A 20,586-nucleotide genomic window follows, 5' to 3' on the forward strand; every position below is an offset into this window, starting at 1 on the left:
ATTCTCAGAGCATTATCAGTTCTTTCCGTTCTTGATGACGGATAAAATTCTTCAAGTCAAGTCAAGAATGTTCGAGAACGTTCTATACAAAAAAAAATCAAAACGCGCAAGCGATAAGTTTCACAAAAAAGACACTCACGTTTATAATAATTGTTTCAAACTTCGTTCGAGAGCAATTAATATGTTTGACCAGCCTTTGGTTAAAAACTTGATCAGATTGATAGCCCTCGGCATTGGCTACACTATCAGAAAAAATAATAGCTATGTTCAGCTCAAAAACGTGGCTCGGTTTGTGAAAAGCATTGAAAAAATAGCCGTTCGAGTAGATGAAGTTGGTATGAAGAAAAAGTGCTTACATTCCACCAGACATTTCGGTTGCCTTGATGATAGACGGTGTTGACGTAGTAATCCTTCCCGTCAACTTGATAAAGGTAACACCCTTTTTCGGCTTTGAAATCATCTGGATTGGCATATTGGTAAAATGGTTTATCAGTGGGCATGCTGTACTGCACATATTGATAGTCAGGGTGTATGATAAAAGACCCCTCGAAGGGGTAGTAGTAACCTGCAAATGATCAAACACACAATAAGCAACTGTATCCTTCTCCAGTTGGCACCACTTCAGTTTTTTATTAGCGTGCGTAAACAAGCTAATGTGCATTTATACATTGAGCGGATTTTTTTCCGTTTGTGACCCCCAGTACTTTATGCTCCCCCAGTTACAGAGAAGTTATGCACCTTCCATTACATAGAAAATCATTATGTAAAAATATGGCACGTGCGTCTGGGGGGGGGGGGGGTGCAAATGAAATGCGCTCACTAAGTTGGGGGGCACAAATGGAATCTCATTGAGCTTTTACAATTAACAAGTACTGCTACCCAGTGAACATAAATTCAATAGTAGATTGTCATATTCCACCGCCGACTCTAAGAGCCATTTAAGAGCCCATCAACTGTACATCGCGTGCAGCAAAAGACTACGAACGCACGTGTTTTATGCTGGAAAAATAAGCATAATATAACATAGCTGGCAGATTGCCAAAAAATAGATGCGATAGCTTTGGAGATCTGCTGTCCCAAAAAGATAATAAAAAACAGACTGAAAAAGGAATTTTTCTGCTGTTTATTTGTTGTTGAGATGTTATGTTTTGTTCTGTTAATTTGCTCCTATTAACTGCTCTAAATGACCTTCAATTAGAGTGACATGCACTCATTTTGATAATAAAGTATAACGAAAAAAGAAAAGATCGAGCAAAAGTTCAGGAAAACCAGAAGTATACAGTTCTGCGGCTAAAAAGACATTTTGTAGAAAAAAATCCTTCTTTTCCACGCTTTAGCTAACAAACTAAAGGATGATAATTACATTAATTCAAAACATACGAAAAGCAGAAACAATTAAAAATCGTTACGACCAAAAACAATTTACAACGAAACCAAAGAGAAAATTTGAAAAGCAAAGTGTAATTTAATTAGAAGCAGTTGACAGATTACCAGCAAACAGCCGCCGTTGACCCAACTGACCGACGTTAGAATTGAAACCGTTTAAAACAGATTGAAAATACAGAAAAATGACAAAAGTTTGAAGACAATTCTAAGTGTCGAAAAGTGTTCGAACATTTTACTGCGGTATCATTAGATTCAAACATAGCCTGCAGATTGCCGGAAAATAGCCGCGATAGACGCTTGTGGTCTACGATGAATTGAAACAACTAAAGAAAAATGATTGACAGATTGACCACCACCTTTTTAATAGACCACTAGACCACTAGACTTTGGGTTAGATTCGCACTGTCATTTTTATGAGACGCATTTGAACTACAAAGAAAAAATCCTGATGGAGCTCTTTCAAAATTACTTTTTGATATTAAAACTTAAGACTCTATTACTCAGGAATTAGGGCATATAAGTTTCGCACTACTTAGATGCACCGCACATTATTGACATTTAATTAGTAAATGTTCATAAAATTTAAAGTTCCATAAGTGAGCTCAGAAGTCATTTTTTAGTGTGGTAAGTCACTCAACTGACCTAAAAGCAGAAATGACGTCATAAACACAAATTTTAACTGCAAAGCAGTAGAAGTCACTGAAGTCATTGAAAAAGTCAATCCCAAAAAGTCAGGGTAAGACGAAACAAAACCTATCAGACGATAAAAAAATTAGGAGCGCATTAATAGCCGTCTGGAATCGCTGACGCCGCTATTAAAAATACGGTTATTTCAGCCACTAAAAGGGAGAACAAAATCATTAATACCAATACCAGTTAGCAGTATAATTTAAGAAACTTCGATAACTTCACGCACTTAGTCTTTAAACATCAAATCATATGGACCGGGCTTTATTGATTTGTTCCATTTCTTTCGATTAGGCTTTTTGACTTTAAATGTAGTTGTGTAAATATGCTGAGAAATCTAAAATAAGTAAAAAAGTCAGAGAAAAATAAGCTAAACATGAAACTTGTGGCTAATCTAAAACAGAAATTGGTAAAACAAATAAAAAAGGTAAAACATAAATTGGTAAAACTATACCTAGAAAAGAGTTTATTGGGGAAAAAATTTAGAAAAAATTCCGGCAAAAAAAACAGAAAAAAAAGTAAAAACAGAAGTTCAATTTCCACAAAAAAATTGAAAGTCAATTTTCGTTCCAACACCGTGTTCTCACTTTAAAGTTAGACAGTTTTTCGCTCTATTGCATAGTCCGGCTAGACCAAAATGAAAACTCAAATTTAACTTCCAAAATGAAGACTCAAAAATCATGAAAATGTGTAAACACATCATTAAAAACAGCCCGCCAATACAATTCGATTTGTTTGCGCTACAAAACAGAGAGCACCTAAACAATAGCCATTGAGAGGTCAATGCCGGCTGTCAAACATACCATGTGTTAATGTTGCAAAACAGCCAAAACTTCTAAGAAGAGCAAAAACGAACAAAACGAAAACGAAAACAAAACGGACAGGTGTAATAATTCCCTTAACTAGAATTCTCAGAAAAAAAGGTATTGGTAGTCCCCAGTGCCATTCAAAAAACCACGAGGAACAATTATGACAAATAATATCAATTCCAAACAAAAAATAAACATTTAATGTCCAAAACCGCAACAATTTATAACAGAAAACTTATAAGTTTTCGGCTTTGATAGCACATCAGTTCACATACGTTAGCGATAATTCTCTCTTGAAAGAAAAACCACCTTGACGAAAAAACACAATTTAACCGCAGGACTAACCCTAAGAAATCCAAGACAAAAAATACAACATTTTGTCTTAGAAAAGTGTAATTGCAGCGCATTCCTTTAGGTGCCTTGAACATGAAACTAACATAGAAAAAAACTCAAATTCAGCATTTTGTAGGAAAAGAAAAAATGAAAACAAAAACAACTAAACGTCTTTATTTAGCCTCGGCATAAAAACAAATAGAATCAAACTGTCAAATATAAAACGCTGAAACCAAATTCAAATGATTAAAAAATTGAAAACTTTTTCCGAAATTCATAAAATAATATTAAAAGTGCAATATTGAAAACTGTTTCATTCAGTTTACGAATTAACTTCAAAGAATCGAATTTCCCAGAGATACAAAATTTAGCAACATTTAGTGAGGTAAGTCAAGAGTCAAACGTAAAAACTTTGAATTATTGTCAAACAAAAAACGTGTTGAAAAAGTAAATCGAAAAAAGGAGAGCTTATTTCTACCGCAAACATTGAAAAGATAGCTCAGTTAAGTGAGTTTTCACCTAATGTTCCGACCATTCTCACCCACAATTTCAGAAAAACAAGATTTAGTTAAATTTATATGTGTCAATTTCAAAGGAAACTCTTGATATAGAACACACCTGGCAGTCCAAAAAACAACCACCATTCATTCCCATAGCACCAATCTGGATTGAAGAAGCAGAAAACAGCGATAAAAATTGAGTGTTGCACAATTGGATTCATTCTTGGATTCTTAGTTGTGCATACTAAGATTGCATTGGATTCTTAGTTGTGCATTGGATTCATTGGATTCTTAGTTGTGCATACTCCTGTTTCTTAATGAGCACATGCAGGTGCTAGTATCACTGCCAATAAACAATAGAGATGCTAACTGAGACTTACAAGAACAAAGTTCAAATAGCTGGCATCTAAAAATGGATTTCATGAGTTTACCCCATTTCTAATTTTGAATTCGTTTTTTTACCATTACTATCTTAATTTTCTGTTGCTTTGCTGAGCAACGCTGTTTAAAAGCCCTCTTAGCCCGCTTAGGAGTGAAGCTAGCCCGGAGACAAAAATAGATTTCATGCAAAACGTTGAACAAGCTGTGAGCTAATGTAAACCGATACAAATTTTTGTTTTACAAAGAAAAACATAGCAGGAAAAGTCCTGAATAACAATCCAAAGAAGTTGATGAAAACTTGAAAGCTCTTCAATTGGCTAACAGAAGATTTTGATAACAAAAGTAAAACAAAAAACTTTTTACATAAAATGAGAATTATCAAAACAGAATTTGTATTGTAGATACTATGGTTGATAACGTAATGCGAACCGATAAATACTAAATTTCTCTCAACATTATCAGTTTTTTTGTTCTCAGAAAAAAATTGGTTTTTTGGAAAATCGTTGAAGAAACCAGCAGCAAAATAGTCTAGTGATAAACTGGCATTTTTCACAGTAACCTTGCTCACTAGTTTTAGCAGAACCAGCAAACTCGTGCCAAAAACCAAAAGGACAAACCTGCAGGCTACAAAAAATTTTGGGTTATACCGAGCCCAACAGAGGGCAGAAAAAGATCCAAACAGAAAATTACCTCAAAAATGAAAAATGAAAGAAGGTGCCCAAAAACTGTGAAAAGATATTAGAAATAGCTTCAGTAATGCTAACATCTATTCATTACTATTAAATAAGTTTCAATCCTCTCTTATACTAGGACAACCTGAAGCACAAAAAAGTTTTCAAACTTAACATAAAGTAAATTATTGGCGAAAAATCAAATATGCTCAAATTTAAGTATTAAAACTGTTTTATAGGTCACTCAAAGTAAATAAAACCAGAAAAGTGTTTAAAAATTTAGAAAAAACTTGAAATAAGCAGAAAAAGAAAAATTTATTAAAAGTTGCAAAATTATTGATATACAGATCGTAAAAATCACTTCTGGGTTGTTAATAACTCTTATTCCATTTTTAAGCCTTCAAAAAGTTTTTTGCCCTATAAAAATGAGAAAATCAAAAAATGGCAGTTCCTTTCGATTTTGCTCTTTTGACTTAGACCGTAATCACAACATTGCGTAGTTCAATACGTCAAAAATTTTAAAATCCATTGATTTGAAACAGTGTGTGCAGTAAGTCAGAAGTCGAGCGTGAAAATCGTGCCTTCTGTAAAAAAGACAAAAGGAGAGCGCCTAAATAAGAGTCGTTTGAGAAGCTGACGGCGGCTATTAAACTAAAAGGCAAAAAGAAAGAAATAGCTGAAAATTGAATCTTAAAACGTAATCCTTGCTTCCGATGGTACAAAAATCTCAAAATACACTATAACTATTTTAAGTAATTGATAGGTATGCAAAATTTAGTCTAAGCTTGAACCGAGGATGCTCTCTACAAATTTTGGAAATTTTAGCAACGCACTGGTGCTATAAGTTTGGCTAAGTGATAAAAAAACTTTCCTGTAATAAAATCATTTAATATAAAAAATTAAGTCCTATGAAAAAGTTATCCAGAAAATCCGAGAAATGAAATCCAGAAGAAAATAGAAAAATATAATTAGCATTAATACAAAAACACTTTTCTTTTATGCAGTATAAAACATCAAAATCTCACAAATTAACAGGCACGGTCCTGTAGGCTCACCAAAATTCTCTATTTGTAAATTCCACGAAACTTCAAAAAATTGGCAAATACCGTTATACAAATTTTTCGATTTTCTTCATGCTGATGAAAAAACTTTCATTCTGTAAAGAAAACATTGTTTACTGCCGACAGAAATCTTTTTGTACAGCAGAAATCTTAACAGTTCCAAATAAATTGCAATGAAACAATAAAAGGTTGTTTTTTCCTATAAAATTGAGAAAATTCAAAAAATGGCAAACGTTTTCAAATAACTTGAAAAAAATTAGCAAAAAATGATGTGTCTGGTGTTCAAGTCTGTAACAAAATATACCGTATAAATTAGCATAAAAATGAATTATGGCTGAACTTTGAGGTAACCAAACTAACAAAAAACTAAGAAAATTGAAAAAACAGCCGGCAGATTGCCGGAAAATAGCCGCCGTTGAACCACTTGACGCACATTGGGATTGAAACAGAAAAAAAAATTAAGAAAGAAATCGACAGACTTTTTTCTTAGTGTCAAAGCGGTCTTATTTGGATTTTGTAAAGCGCTACTATTATAAATTTTGCATATTCGGATTTAAAAAATAAACCTAATTCACATTCTAAACAGAAGGCTATTAATCATATTATTAACGCTAGCCAGCAATCTCTTCAATGAACTTTGATAACCTAATGCATTAATGCCCTCGCTTTACATGTTAATCCCGTTTCTTTCGAGTTTGCTCTTTTGACTTAGACCGTAATCACAACATTGCGTAGTTCAATACGAGAAAGATTTGGAAATCCGGTGATTTGAAACAGTGAGTGAAGTTATTCAGAAGTCGAGCGTAAAAATCGTGACTTATGTAAAACGAAAAACGTGATCAAAAGGTAAAGCAAAATAAAAAAAAGATTTTTCATTGACAAAACAAAAAACGGACTATGAGTGAATTGAGAAAACCATTTCCAAAAAAATGAGATAAAAATAAAAAAAAAACAGAAAATCATTGTCAAAATGCCGCATGAGATCAAAAACCACTGGCGAGAAAGAGAAATTTGGTTCAAGCAAAAAAAACTAGGCCTAGAATGAACTATGAATGGATTGCGAAAACCATTTAGAAAAAAAATCCGATCCAAAAAAACTGAAAACATGAAAAATCAAAGTGAAATTGACGCATGAGAACAAATAACCATTAGCGAGAAAGCATATTATTGTTCCAACACCGTTTTCTCACTCTACTTCAGTGATTTCACGCCGCAAAATCACTCGCGTTTTTCGCTCCACTTTCGGCATGTCCAAAATCGCTACAATTTGAATTCAAAAATCGTGAAAAAGTTTGAACAGATCTTAAAAAAAGACAGCGCCTCAATACAATTCAAATTCTTTGAATTGTAAAAAAGGAGAGAGCCTATATAGTAGCCGCTGAGAGGCTGACGGCGGATATTAATTAACATCACCGAATAACGTCAGGCCTCAAACGATCGACCAGTTGGCTTCGGCAGTAGCCAGCAGGTGCCTAGTGATGTTGGTCAAGCGATTGGAGTAAGGTTTGGAGGGCTGGACGAGAGTGTTTCTAATCGCCGGGTGGAGGGGAGTGGACGCAGAATTGTTAGGGGGTGACTGAAGGGGCCAAATCTTCAAGATTATTAACACTCCTTCAAATCATAAAAATTCTCCAGAAAACAGTTCCATTCACTAAGGGAGCTGCTGAACCACTCAATGTTTTCGAAGACGACCATTTTAAAGGGTCAGATTGGTATTGATATTAATACAGTATTGGTATTGGCATTAATACATGAATCATCTCATTCAAATTAGCAGTGTGCTGTTTAGGAAACTTTAAATAGGTTCCTTGTCCCTGTTCAGAAAGTCTGTTGAGCCTGTCATCAGTGAGAAGTAAAAGGACAGCATAAACCCGAAAAAAGGAGAACTCCGAGATTAGCTATTTTTCACATTATGCCTTACTAGAAAAGCAGACTCACTCAGACAGTATTATTTAAGGTGACATATCCTGACTTAACCTTATCAGCTTAAGAAAAATAGCAAAAGCGGATTTGAGAATGGGGAAAGGGATTTGAGAGGTCACCAAAACTTGCTCACGCAAAAGAACGAAAACTCGCTGCAATAAGAATTAAAAGCGACAGCACGCACAGAATTCCAAAATTGAGCTAAGGAATGAACGAAAAGCAGATTGAAGTCAGTCTGAAATCCCGGCCGTAACAAAAAAGTTGGCGAAATAGAAAAAACAACCAAGAATTGCTCCTCCGTTTATCGCTATCGCAGCTATTGAAAAACAATTACTGGCAAAACTCAAAAATTCATAAAATCTTATGAAAACACATGTTAACAAACTGCCGGTAAATGACCGCCATTAATTCCCACAAACCGGACTTGGGTTGAAACAACAGGAAAATAATGAAAATTTGATTATTGTACAGAAACCTTTTTACAAATTTTGATGGGCTTCCATGATGAGATTCAATAGCAATTGAGCCACTGGAAAATAAAAAAAAATCTAATTATCTGAAGCGCGCTTATCTTGTTCGGCATTTCAGGGAACGATCAGACTCGACCATAAACATTTCACTTCATTTTTGAAAATTACATTCCATTGCAGATTAGGAAGCCCTTAATGTTTTTGCTCAAAAATGCGTGTCTCCGAAAAAATTTTTAAATGAGAAAAATAGCCCCTCTATCGTTGGTCTGTGAGATGCTTTAAAAAATTTATGTTGATAATTTTGATATGGCAACAAATTTTAACATTCTAGCCTTAATTTAAAAAACTTTCGATCGAAAAATCAATAATAACTCTAATAACACCGTCGCATCACTTTTTTTCTAATTTAAAAATTGTTCTTCAGAACCTGAGAACAACATTTTTCACATGTAAACAAAACTCTCAAAGTAACCAGCCGTGCAGCCTTTTACAAATAAACTAAAAACGCAAATTTTAACCAAGAAAATAAAAAAGCTTCCAAAAAATATTGAATTTTAGGAACATGCTCAACGGTACGCATAAACCAAATAACGTTGAACGAATTGATCTCAAACGAACGGCGGTGGCAAATCAACCTTGAGAGGGTGTAGCTTAAAAATGTTCTGAGGAGTTTAAACAAGTCACTTCTAGAGGGTTTCGAACCATTCACTCTCAGGTTGGCGGTCTGGCATATTAACCACCCAATCGCTACGCCTTTGATTTCATTCGCTCACAGTCGCTTTCACCAACAAACTTCATTTCAAAACCTTAGCAACTGATCATTCAAAAATGAAGAACTAAAGAAAAGAATGTACTCGTACAAAAGCGCAAAAATGGTCGGGTGCTTTTTGCATAAAAAATACCAACACGTTTACAATAATTACTTCGCTCGAGAGCAATTAATCAAAACGCAATTCAGACTTGTAATATGATTCAACAGTTTCAACCGTCAGGTCTCGTTGATTATTGTTGCAAAAAACATAGTCCACTACAAGGAAAAATTACTCCCAAACGACAGTCGAGGCGTTGGCTTGTTCTGTTAGCTATCTCAAGCTCACTCAGTCCCTGACTTAGGTGCGCGGAGGGGTGGGTAGCAGCAAAGCGGGGTAAGAAAAAGAGGGGCTCCATAACTACATCAATCTAAGCAGCTTTGTTGAACCGTAGAATTTGAGCCACTGAAGGTCTAATAGAGCTGCCCAGACAATTAATGCCCTCGGGCATTACCAGTTTTTGAAGACGTAAATTCAACTAAGATCTTTCAAGCGAGCAAAAGGATCTAGAAAAAGCAAAATGGTTCAGCACAAATTTTGCAATAAAAACACACAAATCGGCACAAAATGGCCCCAGACATTGCTCGAGAGCAATTAATGATTTATAGTAAGCATTCAGCATGTTTTCAGCTCAATTGAACTGAATGCATGCACCCAAAAGAAATCATTGATAGCAGATTGCCGGAAAATTGTATTTTTAAAAAGCGATCTATTTTCACTGGATTTTGTAGTTAGACATACTGTTTTTCCAATATCAATACTGCGCTCAAACACCGGGCGATTCTTAGCTAGTTTTATCTAAAATTGGGCTTTATCGATTCATCTCGTTTCTATTTTTTGAATTCGTTTTTTTGATAATGACTGTTCGTTTTTTAGACTGCTCTGCTGAGCAACTACGGTCTAAAAACATTTTGTTAAGAATGAGTAAAAAATAAAACTGGCCTAGAAAATTCAAGAAGATTTCACGTATACCAAGCTGTGACCAGAAGGGAATATGAATTGATTGGGAACACCATTTAGAAAAAAAAATAGTATAAAAAAATCGAAAAAACTGTAGAAAATCAAAGTCAAATAGCCGCATGTGAACAAAAAACCACTTTTTGTTGATACACCGTTCTCTCACACTAATTAAAAAAACACAAAACCACTTCGTTAAACCACTCGCTTTGTCGCTTCATTTCCTGTTTCGGCCTAGCCAAAATCATCGTTTCAAGGTGACTCAAAAATCATGCAAAATGTGTGAACAGATCTCAAAAAAAGACAGAGCGCCAAAACAATTCAAATTCTTTGAATTGTAAAGAAACGTGACAGGAGCAGTTGTGAATATAACAGTTCAAAAAATGAAGAAAGAAGACAACAATATCAACCGTCTGAATATACAGCCTCCAATAATAAACAAAAGATATACCAAGACTTCTACTAAAAGTGAACACTACAAAACTCGAAGAAAATAATCATTTTATCTTTAGAAAAATAGGTTTTTCGAAGGTTTCACCTCCGACAACATCAACCTCAAAAGACCTTTATACTGCGGCAGTTTAGACATCAAACATCAACTTTGTAGAAAAAACTTGGAAACAAAAAAAGACAGCACAAACAAAAAACGATTGGCAAAAAACTTTCGTACGAATATCATTCAAAATAAGTGGCATCACAGTCAAATCACGCAACTAAAACATAAAGTATTTAAGATTTATTGTAAAATGTACCACTAAAAAGCATATATCAATTTTATTGAAAACAATTGGAGGACAACGTAGCAAAGGCAGCAACAAATGAAGGCAACAATCAAAAGTTTTGAAAACATATGTTCTCAAAGCTAATAAACATATTAGCAAAAAACTGACAACCTTAAAAACTTTCAATTATGAATTTTTAGCAAGCATACGAGACCTACCATTGATAAACTGAGCGCCAGGACAGAAAAACAATTACAAACGTACCCAGCACATTGCCGCCAAATAGCCGCAATTGATTCTCATTAACTCCATCGGAATTGACAGAACATTAAATATGGAAAAGATTGATTGTTGTACAGAAAATAATTTTATAACTCGAACTATTGCTTTCATTTTGTAGTTATGCATATTCCTCTTTCATAATGAGAGGATACAGGTGTCTATTATGAATACCAAATATCATTAGAGGTGGTTTAAAAAAATTATAAAAAACAAAGTTCAAATAGTTGGGATCTAAAACGGGCCTCATGCGTTTACCCCGTTTCTATTGTTGAGTTCGTTTTTTAAAAATGACTCCAATCATTTCATGTTGCTCTACTGAGCAACCGATGTTTTAAAGCCCTTTAAGCAGAATGAGAGGCGTGAAACTAGCCTAGAGAAGTAAGAATTATTTCAAGCAGCTGTCAACTAAAGTAAAGCTAATCGAAAATTTATTTGACAAAACAAAAATGGCCGGCTTTAATATCCGGCTGAGATGGGCGCATCTTTTAAAAAACGAGTAAAATCCAAAAAATCATTACTATTTTTCAATGAAGTCGTGTCAAAGTCGTGAAAACTGTTAGATCTGAATAAAACTGTTAAATTTGGAAAACTAATAAAACTGATAAAGATAAGCGCCATTTGAGACCATTGAGATCTGACGAGTTAAAATGAAGGAACGAAACATAAGTGCAGAAGTTAGCGACATACAAAAAAATCACTAATAAATTTTGGAACCAACTTGTGTGATAGTCAATAAAACCGTACGTTTTGATTTGAAAAAATCCGGTAAACTCACATATGTCCGCTAAAAGTGTCAATGACACCAATCATTAATGGGACTAAAATACAGAACAACATAAAAGAATAGAAAGGCAAAATGAAAATTGAACGTTTTTGAAAGAAAGTCGTGAAAACAGTTAGATATGAAAACAATTTAAAACTATCAGAATTCGCCTTATAAGAGAGCCACTTAGAGCTCTTCGTAAGGAAACTAATAGACAAAACAAAAAAGGGGGCAAACCCAAATAAGCTCTAACATTTTTTCGTAAAAAAAGTAGTGTCAACGACGTTAAAAGCGTTAAATTTAAATCAGAAAATTGTTTTAAATGTGCTTCAAAAAAAAGCCAAAATGACATATCAATGATGAGAATAAATAACAAAAAACACAAACTACAAAAAAGGCAAACGAAAAACTTTTTTCATGGTGAGAAAACAATAATTGTCTTTTGAGGGTTTAAACATAGCCGACAGATTGCCGGAAAATAGCCGCCGTTGACGCACTCGATGTACATCGCGATTTTTTTTTCTGTTTTTCTTTCAATGTCAAAAAATGTTCTAATTTGGCGTGCAGTTTGGGTTAGATTCTAAAACAATACTTAAATCGGATTTCGAAACAGAAATCTAATAAGCTTAATACCAAATTCTCGGCTAGCAAACACACTAATGAACTTCGATAACCTAATGCACCATGAATTAATGACCGGGCTTTATCGGTTTATCCCGTTTTTTGATTTTGCTCTTTTGACTTTGACCGTATTCACTATATTGTGTTATTTTATGCGTGAAAGAATTTAAAATCCATTCAGTTGAAACAGTGAGTGAAGTAAGTCAGAAGTCAAGCGTGAAAATCGTTACTTATGTAAAGCGAAAAACGTCATCTAAAAGAAAAGCGAATAAAAAACAAAGCAGGACAATTCCTGACGTACAATTCAAAGAATTTTCTTTGACTAAACAAAAACTAGACCAAGAACAAACTGTGAGTGAATTCCAATAAAATCAGATCAAAACAATGAAAAAAACATAACCGACTAACGTCGGGCGAATTGCTCTCAAACGACCGGCGAGCGGTTGGCTTCGTCCGCAGCTAGCCACGGGGGGGGGGGGGGGAGTGGTGCACCGGGGCTTGATGGGGGCAACACTGAGTTGGGGGGGGGGGCAACAGCGCGGTGGGGGGTGGAGGCAATAGTGGGGGTGGGGGGTCAACAGGGGGGGGGGGTGTCTCAACCTCTAAGAACCGCCCTTCACACCATAAGTGTAAGTCTCCAAAACAGTTTGAGCTGAAACAACTGAAAGGCTCTAAGAGCACTTAATGCCCGCAGGGCGCTACATTTTTCCCGTTTTTGAGGACGAAAAGTCAAAACCGTCAGACAAAAATTTGGTCAAGCGAAAAATCGCATTAAAAAAGACCGACAGGACTAATAAAATTGTTACAAACTTCATTTGAGAGCAATTAAAAACTGAAAATCAATGTGAAATCAAAAAACCACTACCGACAAAGCAAATTTTTGTTCGGACACATTTTTCTCACTCTACTTTAAAATTAGAGCAAAAAAATTACGCCGTAAAACCAAAAACCACTCGCTTTTTCTGTCCACTTCCTGTTTCGACATGACCAAAATCACTCCAATTTGACCTAAAAATCATGAAACTGTGAACAGATCTTGAAAAAAAACAAACAAGACAGCGCCCGCAATACAATTCAAATTCTTCGGCTATTAAACAACTTCAACTACGCATTATCAGAACACACCTATAACCTTTAAAAACTATTTGTAACAGAATCTGTTTAATCGCCATTTTGTCACTTCATATTAACAGCACCTTAAAAAATGTCACGCTTCAAAACTATTAAATTTTCGCACTTTTTGCGACTCCAGCGTGATTAAAATTTTTACCCTAATTTGTCTTATTGCCCCAATTCGACTCAAGTGTGAACAGATCATAAAAAAGACAGCGCATCAATACAAGTCAAATACTTCGAAGTATAAAAATTAGAGCTCCAAAAACAACCGCATGAACAGATGGGGCGGCTATTAAAAAATCGAAACAAAGATGTTAGATCTCATTATTATGGCCCAGCTCATCTTCTAAGACAACATGAATAGAACTTGAAAACCGCAAGCGCAAGATTAAGAATGCCAAACTCATACACTTCCAAGGTTACAAAGCAAAAGGTCCCTATGTACAATGCTATATGTGAACTTGCACAATGCGTGTTTCACAAACGGTCAGAACCACTCAGCCGCAGTTCTCAACTAGCGGCAGAAGTTGCAAGAGACTTCGAGATAGGAACGTAAACTTTTGAAAAATGCAAATTGAATGTGACTTACAGCCGTTATCGCATGCCTTAATGAGGTCATCCTGCAATTCCCAATTATATTTGCATCTCGGCTCCACAATATCCTCGTTTAGCAACATTGACTTGACTGAAGTCTCACACAATTTGCGCACACGGAAGTACTCGATCCTCTCCTCCACGTGCTCCGGTTTCTTTTCTGAAACAAACTGTTTGCTATTCGACACCGTGCACTAAAATTTTCTTAAGTGTTGAATCGCACACTTAGAGACTAGTGAGCCGTAAGTCTCTAAGAGCACTTAATGCCCTTCGGGCTTTACCTGTTTATCCCGTTTTTGAGGACGGAAAGTCAAATGGGTCAGACGAAAAATCGGTCTAGCGAAAAATCGCATAAAAAAAGAAAGACCACAGGTAATATAAATGCGAAGAGATAAGAGACTATCGATGACAATTGATATATACCATTTATAGGTGTAAAAATGTCAATTATGCGGGTTTAAGTCTACCGCTGGGGAGGGGGAGGGGAACCCGCGACTGCTTGCTTTTTCTGCAGTCAAATATAATCAGATTTACAGTCGAAATTTACTTAACAGTATTAGAGTATCATATGTACTCTAACACTTGTATGCATTAAATGCAACTACTTCTCTCATCATTTTAGGAAATTCAGATCATTATTAGAGCAGAAGCAGACTGGTTTGTTCAGTATGTTTACGGTGAAAGGAAAATACCTGCTCCAGTTTTTCAATTGATGAAATTTTGGATCTATTCTGTTTGCCCCCCCCCCCCCCCCCGGGTTTTTACGCCCCTCAGTTGCAAATTATATGTTGTTATATAGCACTACGTAAAAAGATAGCACGTGCGCCCGGGGGGGGGGGCGTAAAAGATACAAGCCCACTAAGCTGGGGGGGGGGGGCAAACAGAATAGATCCAAATTTTCACGTTACTTTGAATGGGTAATCGGCATGATTACATAACCAACTTTCGAAGAGCTGCTATTATTTAAGTAAGACCCACAAAATGTCTTTGGGTCATATTTTGCGCTGTTGGCTGTAAAAAGCTCCAACAAATCGGGTATAAGAAAGTGCCGGCCGGTCTGAGGAATCGGATCTATTCTGTTTCGCTCGCGCACGGCGTCCCCCCTTACAATTCATTTATCGTTATATAGCACGTTACTGTGTACAAAATTAGCATGTGGGGCTTAAAAGTTATAGGCCTACTCAACTAAGCGGAGGACCGAAACAGAATAGATCGGAAGGACCTTATAACGAAAAGTTCTTCTTTTGGCTGTCTTCGCTGACGCTGAGCAGTTCCAACTAGATTCGATTTAGAAGGCAAAGGATATTAAGGCAGACCCAAGATGGGCTCCTTTTACAGCCTTAAGGTATAAAGAGCTAGGGCTACTTATTTCTACGCGCAAAGTGGACTTTCCTATATCTCTAAGACTAACCGACTCTGTAAAACACTGAAGGTATACTTCAATTATAACAATGTATAAAAGAGTTAACACCGGAGTCAGAGGTATACACATCGTGCAACTACTCTATTAGACTGACTATAGTTAGTGGAGTTATCGCTATATAAAATACAATAGTGTCTTCTCAGTCTCTGATTGGTTGGAAGTGTTAACATCCAGTATTTCTACTGCTACAATATTTTGCGTACAAAATTTTCCTATGGCAAGTAAAGTAGCTGAGGAGGCTACGGGTGGTGTTAAATTGCAGGCCTTCTACTAATTACATTTCTCTGCTCTAAGAGGAAATTGTGAATTCAAAATTGATTGATATCACGTTTGGTTGGAGAAGTAATCGGAAAAGTCATGTTTGTTTTTTGGTTTCATAGAGACTTCTGCTATTAATCTTCAATTACATAACCGACCAAAGTCGGTTTTCAAAATGAAAATGAAACCAATTTCAGTGCCTTTTTCCATTTGACTTCAAGCAGTAAACTACCGCTAATTCATTCAGTTCAGCTGATAGAGAGTATAATTTAGATCGAACAAAACGAAAAAAGTGAAGCAGTACTTAAAAGTCACTCGAAAATGTCAAAAGGGTCAAACAAAACTTTTGCATAAGACACACGTGACTACAATAACTTGTTCAACATTCGTTCGAGAGCAATTAATAATTGGTCTGTTAAGACTTTAAGTACTTCTTAATTGAAAACATAGCCCGCAGATTGCCGGAAAATAGCCGCGATAGACGCTTGTGGCTTTCCATGAATTGAAACAACTAAAGAAACAAGATAGGCAGATTGGACAAAAATCCTTTAGTAGACCACTAGATTTTTTGGGTTAGATATGTACTGTCATTTTTATGATACACATACGGTCTATAAGGAAAAGGCCCTAAAAGAGCTTTTTCAAAATTGATTTTCGAAATAAAAAACTCAAGACTAATACTCAAAAATTAGGGCATAAGTTTGGCACACACTATTGATCTTTAACTAGTAAATGTTCATAAAATAAAGTTCCATAAATGAGTTCAGAAGTCATTTTTTGAGTGAGGTAAGTCACGCAATCGACCTAAAAGCAGAAATGACGTCACACAGACAAATTTTAACTGCAAAGCAGTAGAAGTCAGTGAAGTCATTGAAAAAGTCAGGGTAAGACGAAACAAAAATCTGTTAGACGATGTTAAAAAAATAGGAGCGCAACAATAGCCGCCTGGAATTACTGACGCGGCTATTAATAATGACCTGAGTTAGAATAAATCGGGGAGAAAAACACGACACCAATAAATCTTAGAGGAACCAATCTGACCTAACTAATTGCAACAAACACCATGAGACCAGGTACTTCCCTCAGGGTAATCATACCTGTGCTTTCGCAGTAGCCATCGTAGACCATCAGACCCATGGCGTTCATACATGCACCGCCAGCGCTAGGGATCCGACAGTTGTGAACCCACTTGGCATCACACACAGTAGTGGGATCGTCTCCCCCGGTGGAGAATTTTTTCACATCGCCGTATTTGCAGTCACACGCCTTGTCTAATTGTTGTTCGTAGTTCTCAGGCTTGAATTGGAAGATGTTCTTCTGTTGTATCTCCAGCTGCTTGATGCACTTGTCAATACCAGCCTGCTTTGCTATGAAAGGAACACACAAACATCATCATGTTGCAATTACAAATCGGCAGCTAACTACAACCATTTAATACTAAGCAATTATTAATTTAGCAATGGACAAATTCCAACTTATACCGCTTGCTGTCATGCTTCATGATATTGAGAGTATCAAAAATCTTTTGTGTTCTACCCAGAGAGGAGATAATCATCTTTTACTGATGCTTAGTCAAGATACGTAAGTTTCATACAATGTTTCATAAACGTATATATTTCTCAGTCATATATTGTACATCCACTTTTCAAGTGCTGTTTTTGAGAACTCATTTTTAATATCGAGTGCTCCTTCGAGAATGAGACGAATTGTTGGGACATTTTAAGTATATCGTATCCCATAAATCTGGTCAAAGTTAATGTTTAAAGAATATGAATAAAACAGATGAAATGGAACTGATACGAAAAAATGTCGGCATTCAATTGACCACATGGACGATCAATTGCGTGGTCTGGCGTTTTTCAAGCGTTCGATTAATTCAACTTTATGAGACATACTATAGATGCTTTTAATCAATAGTGCAACTAGATTTACATTCGTTCGTTTATCACTCGTTCGCAATCTTTAGCAAACTAACCACTGCCATCACAAGCCTCTCTGAGACACTTCATAGTGTAGGTGAGGACAGAGAGGTCTGGTGTCTCCCCCTCTTCCGGGCACCTCTCGTTATCGCAATTGGGGAAGTAGTACTCAAAGGTGCCCATCTCTGCAATATCCTCAGCACTAGGCACCGATGCACAGAAAGCATTTGTCTCTTCACTATCGGTTGCGGTCGAGGCGGTCTCTTCGCCAGCGCCACCTTCACTCGCATTCGTGCCCTCGTTTGTGTCGTTGCCGTCGCCTGTGTCACCTTCAGCGGCCTCAACTAATTTAAAAGAGCACGCATTAATTATCTATGAGGAATTTCATTCCTCTCATGATTGGAAGAAATATTTGAATTCTAAAAATAATGCAATAATTCTATTTGATAAACCCCCTTAATGCTGTATTTCTCCTGACTGAATTTTATTGAAAGAATTAAAAAGAGTAAAAAACAGTTGGTTTAATACAAGGCCTTGAACACTTATTTTACTCCGAAGATACTCGAGGTGAAATTAAATAATAAATATATAGAAAGCATCACTTTATATCATCTGTCCACAATGAACAGCACAACGAAAAAGGAGTCCAATACAGTATCCTAAAAATGTATAAAATATTACTATTAGCCATAGAATCTTTCTTCTCACAGCCATCTTAATAATACTAAGGCGCCAATTTATAACACAACCGGAGATATTAAGATTTAGTGACATTACACGTTATTCGCAGTTTTGCCTCGCAGCTATATCATAAATTCCAACAATAGCACACGAAGCTCAGAAAAATTAAAACTGGAAAGCAATAGTATGGATGTTCGATTAATACCCCTAAATAACATGATACTTTTGATTATCAGGACGTAAATCAATAACAACCAGGACTATTTTTTACGAAAGTAGGATCTTTTCCGTTTGCGCCCCCTCCCCCCGCCAGCTTAGTGGGTGCATATTATTTACAACCCCCAGACGCACGTGCATATTTCACATAATGATTAACTACGTAATGACACGTGTTCCGTAACTGGGGGTGCGTAACGTACTGGGGGAGGGGGCACAAACGAAAAAGTTCCCAACAGCATTTTTGAAAGCAAAAAATATCAAATGATATTGCACAAGGTCAAATAATTCTTAAGCAATGTAAGGCTCGAAAGAAATAGCTTCATTAGTCAAGAAAAAGTAAAAAAAAAATACAAACCTTAAATTTAAGATTTTATTTTTATAATTTTAATTTATAGTTTTCACAACAATTTCTCCAATGCAATAGCTGATTTTTAGCTATAGGAAAATTTAGCCGACAAGATACTATTCTATTTATAAAAGAGACATCGGCACGCAACTACACAATCAAAAACTTAAAAAAGTACCTCTTGTCACGATGGTTGTAATTGCCAACAAGCCGACTAAAATTGCCGACAATTTGACCAAATTCATTTTTGAAAGAGAAAGAAACAACTTTATTAGAGAAGTAATACCAAATTTATGACCGGGCCGGAAAGTCGCGCTTATCGTCGGATTGTTTTGCTTATCTAACAAATATTGTATTAAAGATAAGAAACGAACCTATATCGAATTCGACCAGAAATTTTGAACAAAATAACCTCAAACGATACAACACCCACATATCAATGCATACCATTCATACAATCAAGAACTATACATAACCAATTTTGCCTTTATCGAGTAGGTTTTATTCTCATATTCACTGCATAAATTGCCGATCAAAGAAGCATTTTGATAAGAAAGTCAAACATTAATGAGGTGGTCGACACCCAAACGGTTTGTTCAGCTGATTACAGCTCAAATATTTGACAAATGTCTTTGTGCAAATGAACACAGGGGATCCAATGCCCTGGTTAGAGCAAAATTCTCACTATCGAGGTTGAAATGAGGCACAATGTACATTATTAGGCGACAAGAGGTTAAGGTTGAATCATAACCTCGTATAAAGCAATTTCATAAATTTGAATCGGAACAAAACTTGATTTTCGTCCTATTTTAATTTTTGCTCCTCAAACACACCGAGGCACTTTGTACAAATTTTCTGGTACAAATCCAAACATTTAATTTCATCAATTTTCATAAACAGATTTTAAAATTTAAGAAAAGAGAAAACCAAGTTGGAGAGCCGGTCGGAATTTTCAGAACCTGATCAAGTATTGCCAGAAACGTACTCACCTGAAGTAAAACTTAGCAAACAACTGCTGAAATTTGAAATCAAACATCAAATTTTATTAACGACGAAAAGTAGTAACAACTGATAGTGGTTTCTGTCTTATTCCAAATTGAAATTTTACATAGCCAGCAGCCGATTGTGGAAGTAGCCGTGAAATAGACATGCTTGGCCGCGACATACAAAAAGCAAAGCCACAAAAATGAGTTGATAGTTATCAATGCAATCTATATAATAGTCAAATGTTTCAATTCATCTCAAATCAAATTCAAATCACTTACTGCAAAGCCTTGATATTAACAACATTCAACCTCCTTATGAAAACTCTAAAATCTTTCAGTATTAATGAAGTACTTATATATATTGAACTCCTTCGTTGATACTGAAAGAGCTCAGAGTTTTCATAAGAGACCTTAATGATAGCTTGAAAAAGTCATTTAGAGAATGCAATAAGTTATTTATCACCAGAAAATGAAATCCATTAACCCAACACAACTGGAACCTGCAAATGGGTGTAACAATGTGAAATGAAGTCACGCATATGAAAGAAGATAAAGAGCAACGTAAAAACCTGCTGAATAAATTCTTCTTGGAACGGAACGGGGATTTCGAGGGGGCAAAAAAGGAGGCGTCCAAATTGCCAGGCGGAGGTTGGACGGCGGGCGGTAGAC

At 35.9% G+C, this 20,586-nt stretch overlaps 1 protein-coding gene across 1 annotated transcript in view; it reads right to left on the reverse strand.

Annotated features, from left to right (window-relative positions):
* The window catches only part of LOC142335976 (uncharacterized), a 36,169-nt gene extending 16,903 nt beyond the window's left edge, over positions 1-19,266 (reverse strand). Inside the window, exons 1-5 of the mRNA XM_075384400.1 lie at positions 19,110-19,266; positions 17,742-18,029; positions 16,864-17,133; positions 14,081-14,245; positions 357-565 (exon numbers count right to left, since the gene is read on the reverse strand). Of these exons, the coding sequence (XP_075240515.1) occupies positions 357-565; positions 14,081-14,245; positions 16,864-17,133; positions 17,742-18,029; positions 19,110-19,176 (999 nt within the window). The 5' untranslated portion in view covers positions 19,177-19,266. The remainder of the gene's footprint in view (positions 1-356; positions 566-14,080; positions 14,246-16,863; positions 17,134-17,741; positions 18,030-19,109) is intronic.
* Positions 19,267-20,586: the final 1,320 nt, after the last annotated feature.

Source organism: Convolutriloba macropyga, chromosome 3, assembly GCF_964194025.1.
Source record: "Convolutriloba macropyga chromosome 3, txConMacr16.3, whole genome shotgun sequence".
In the NCBI taxonomy this organism is placed as follows: Eukaryota; Metazoa; Xenacoelomorpha; order Acoela; family Convolutidae; genus Convolutriloba; species Convolutriloba macropyga.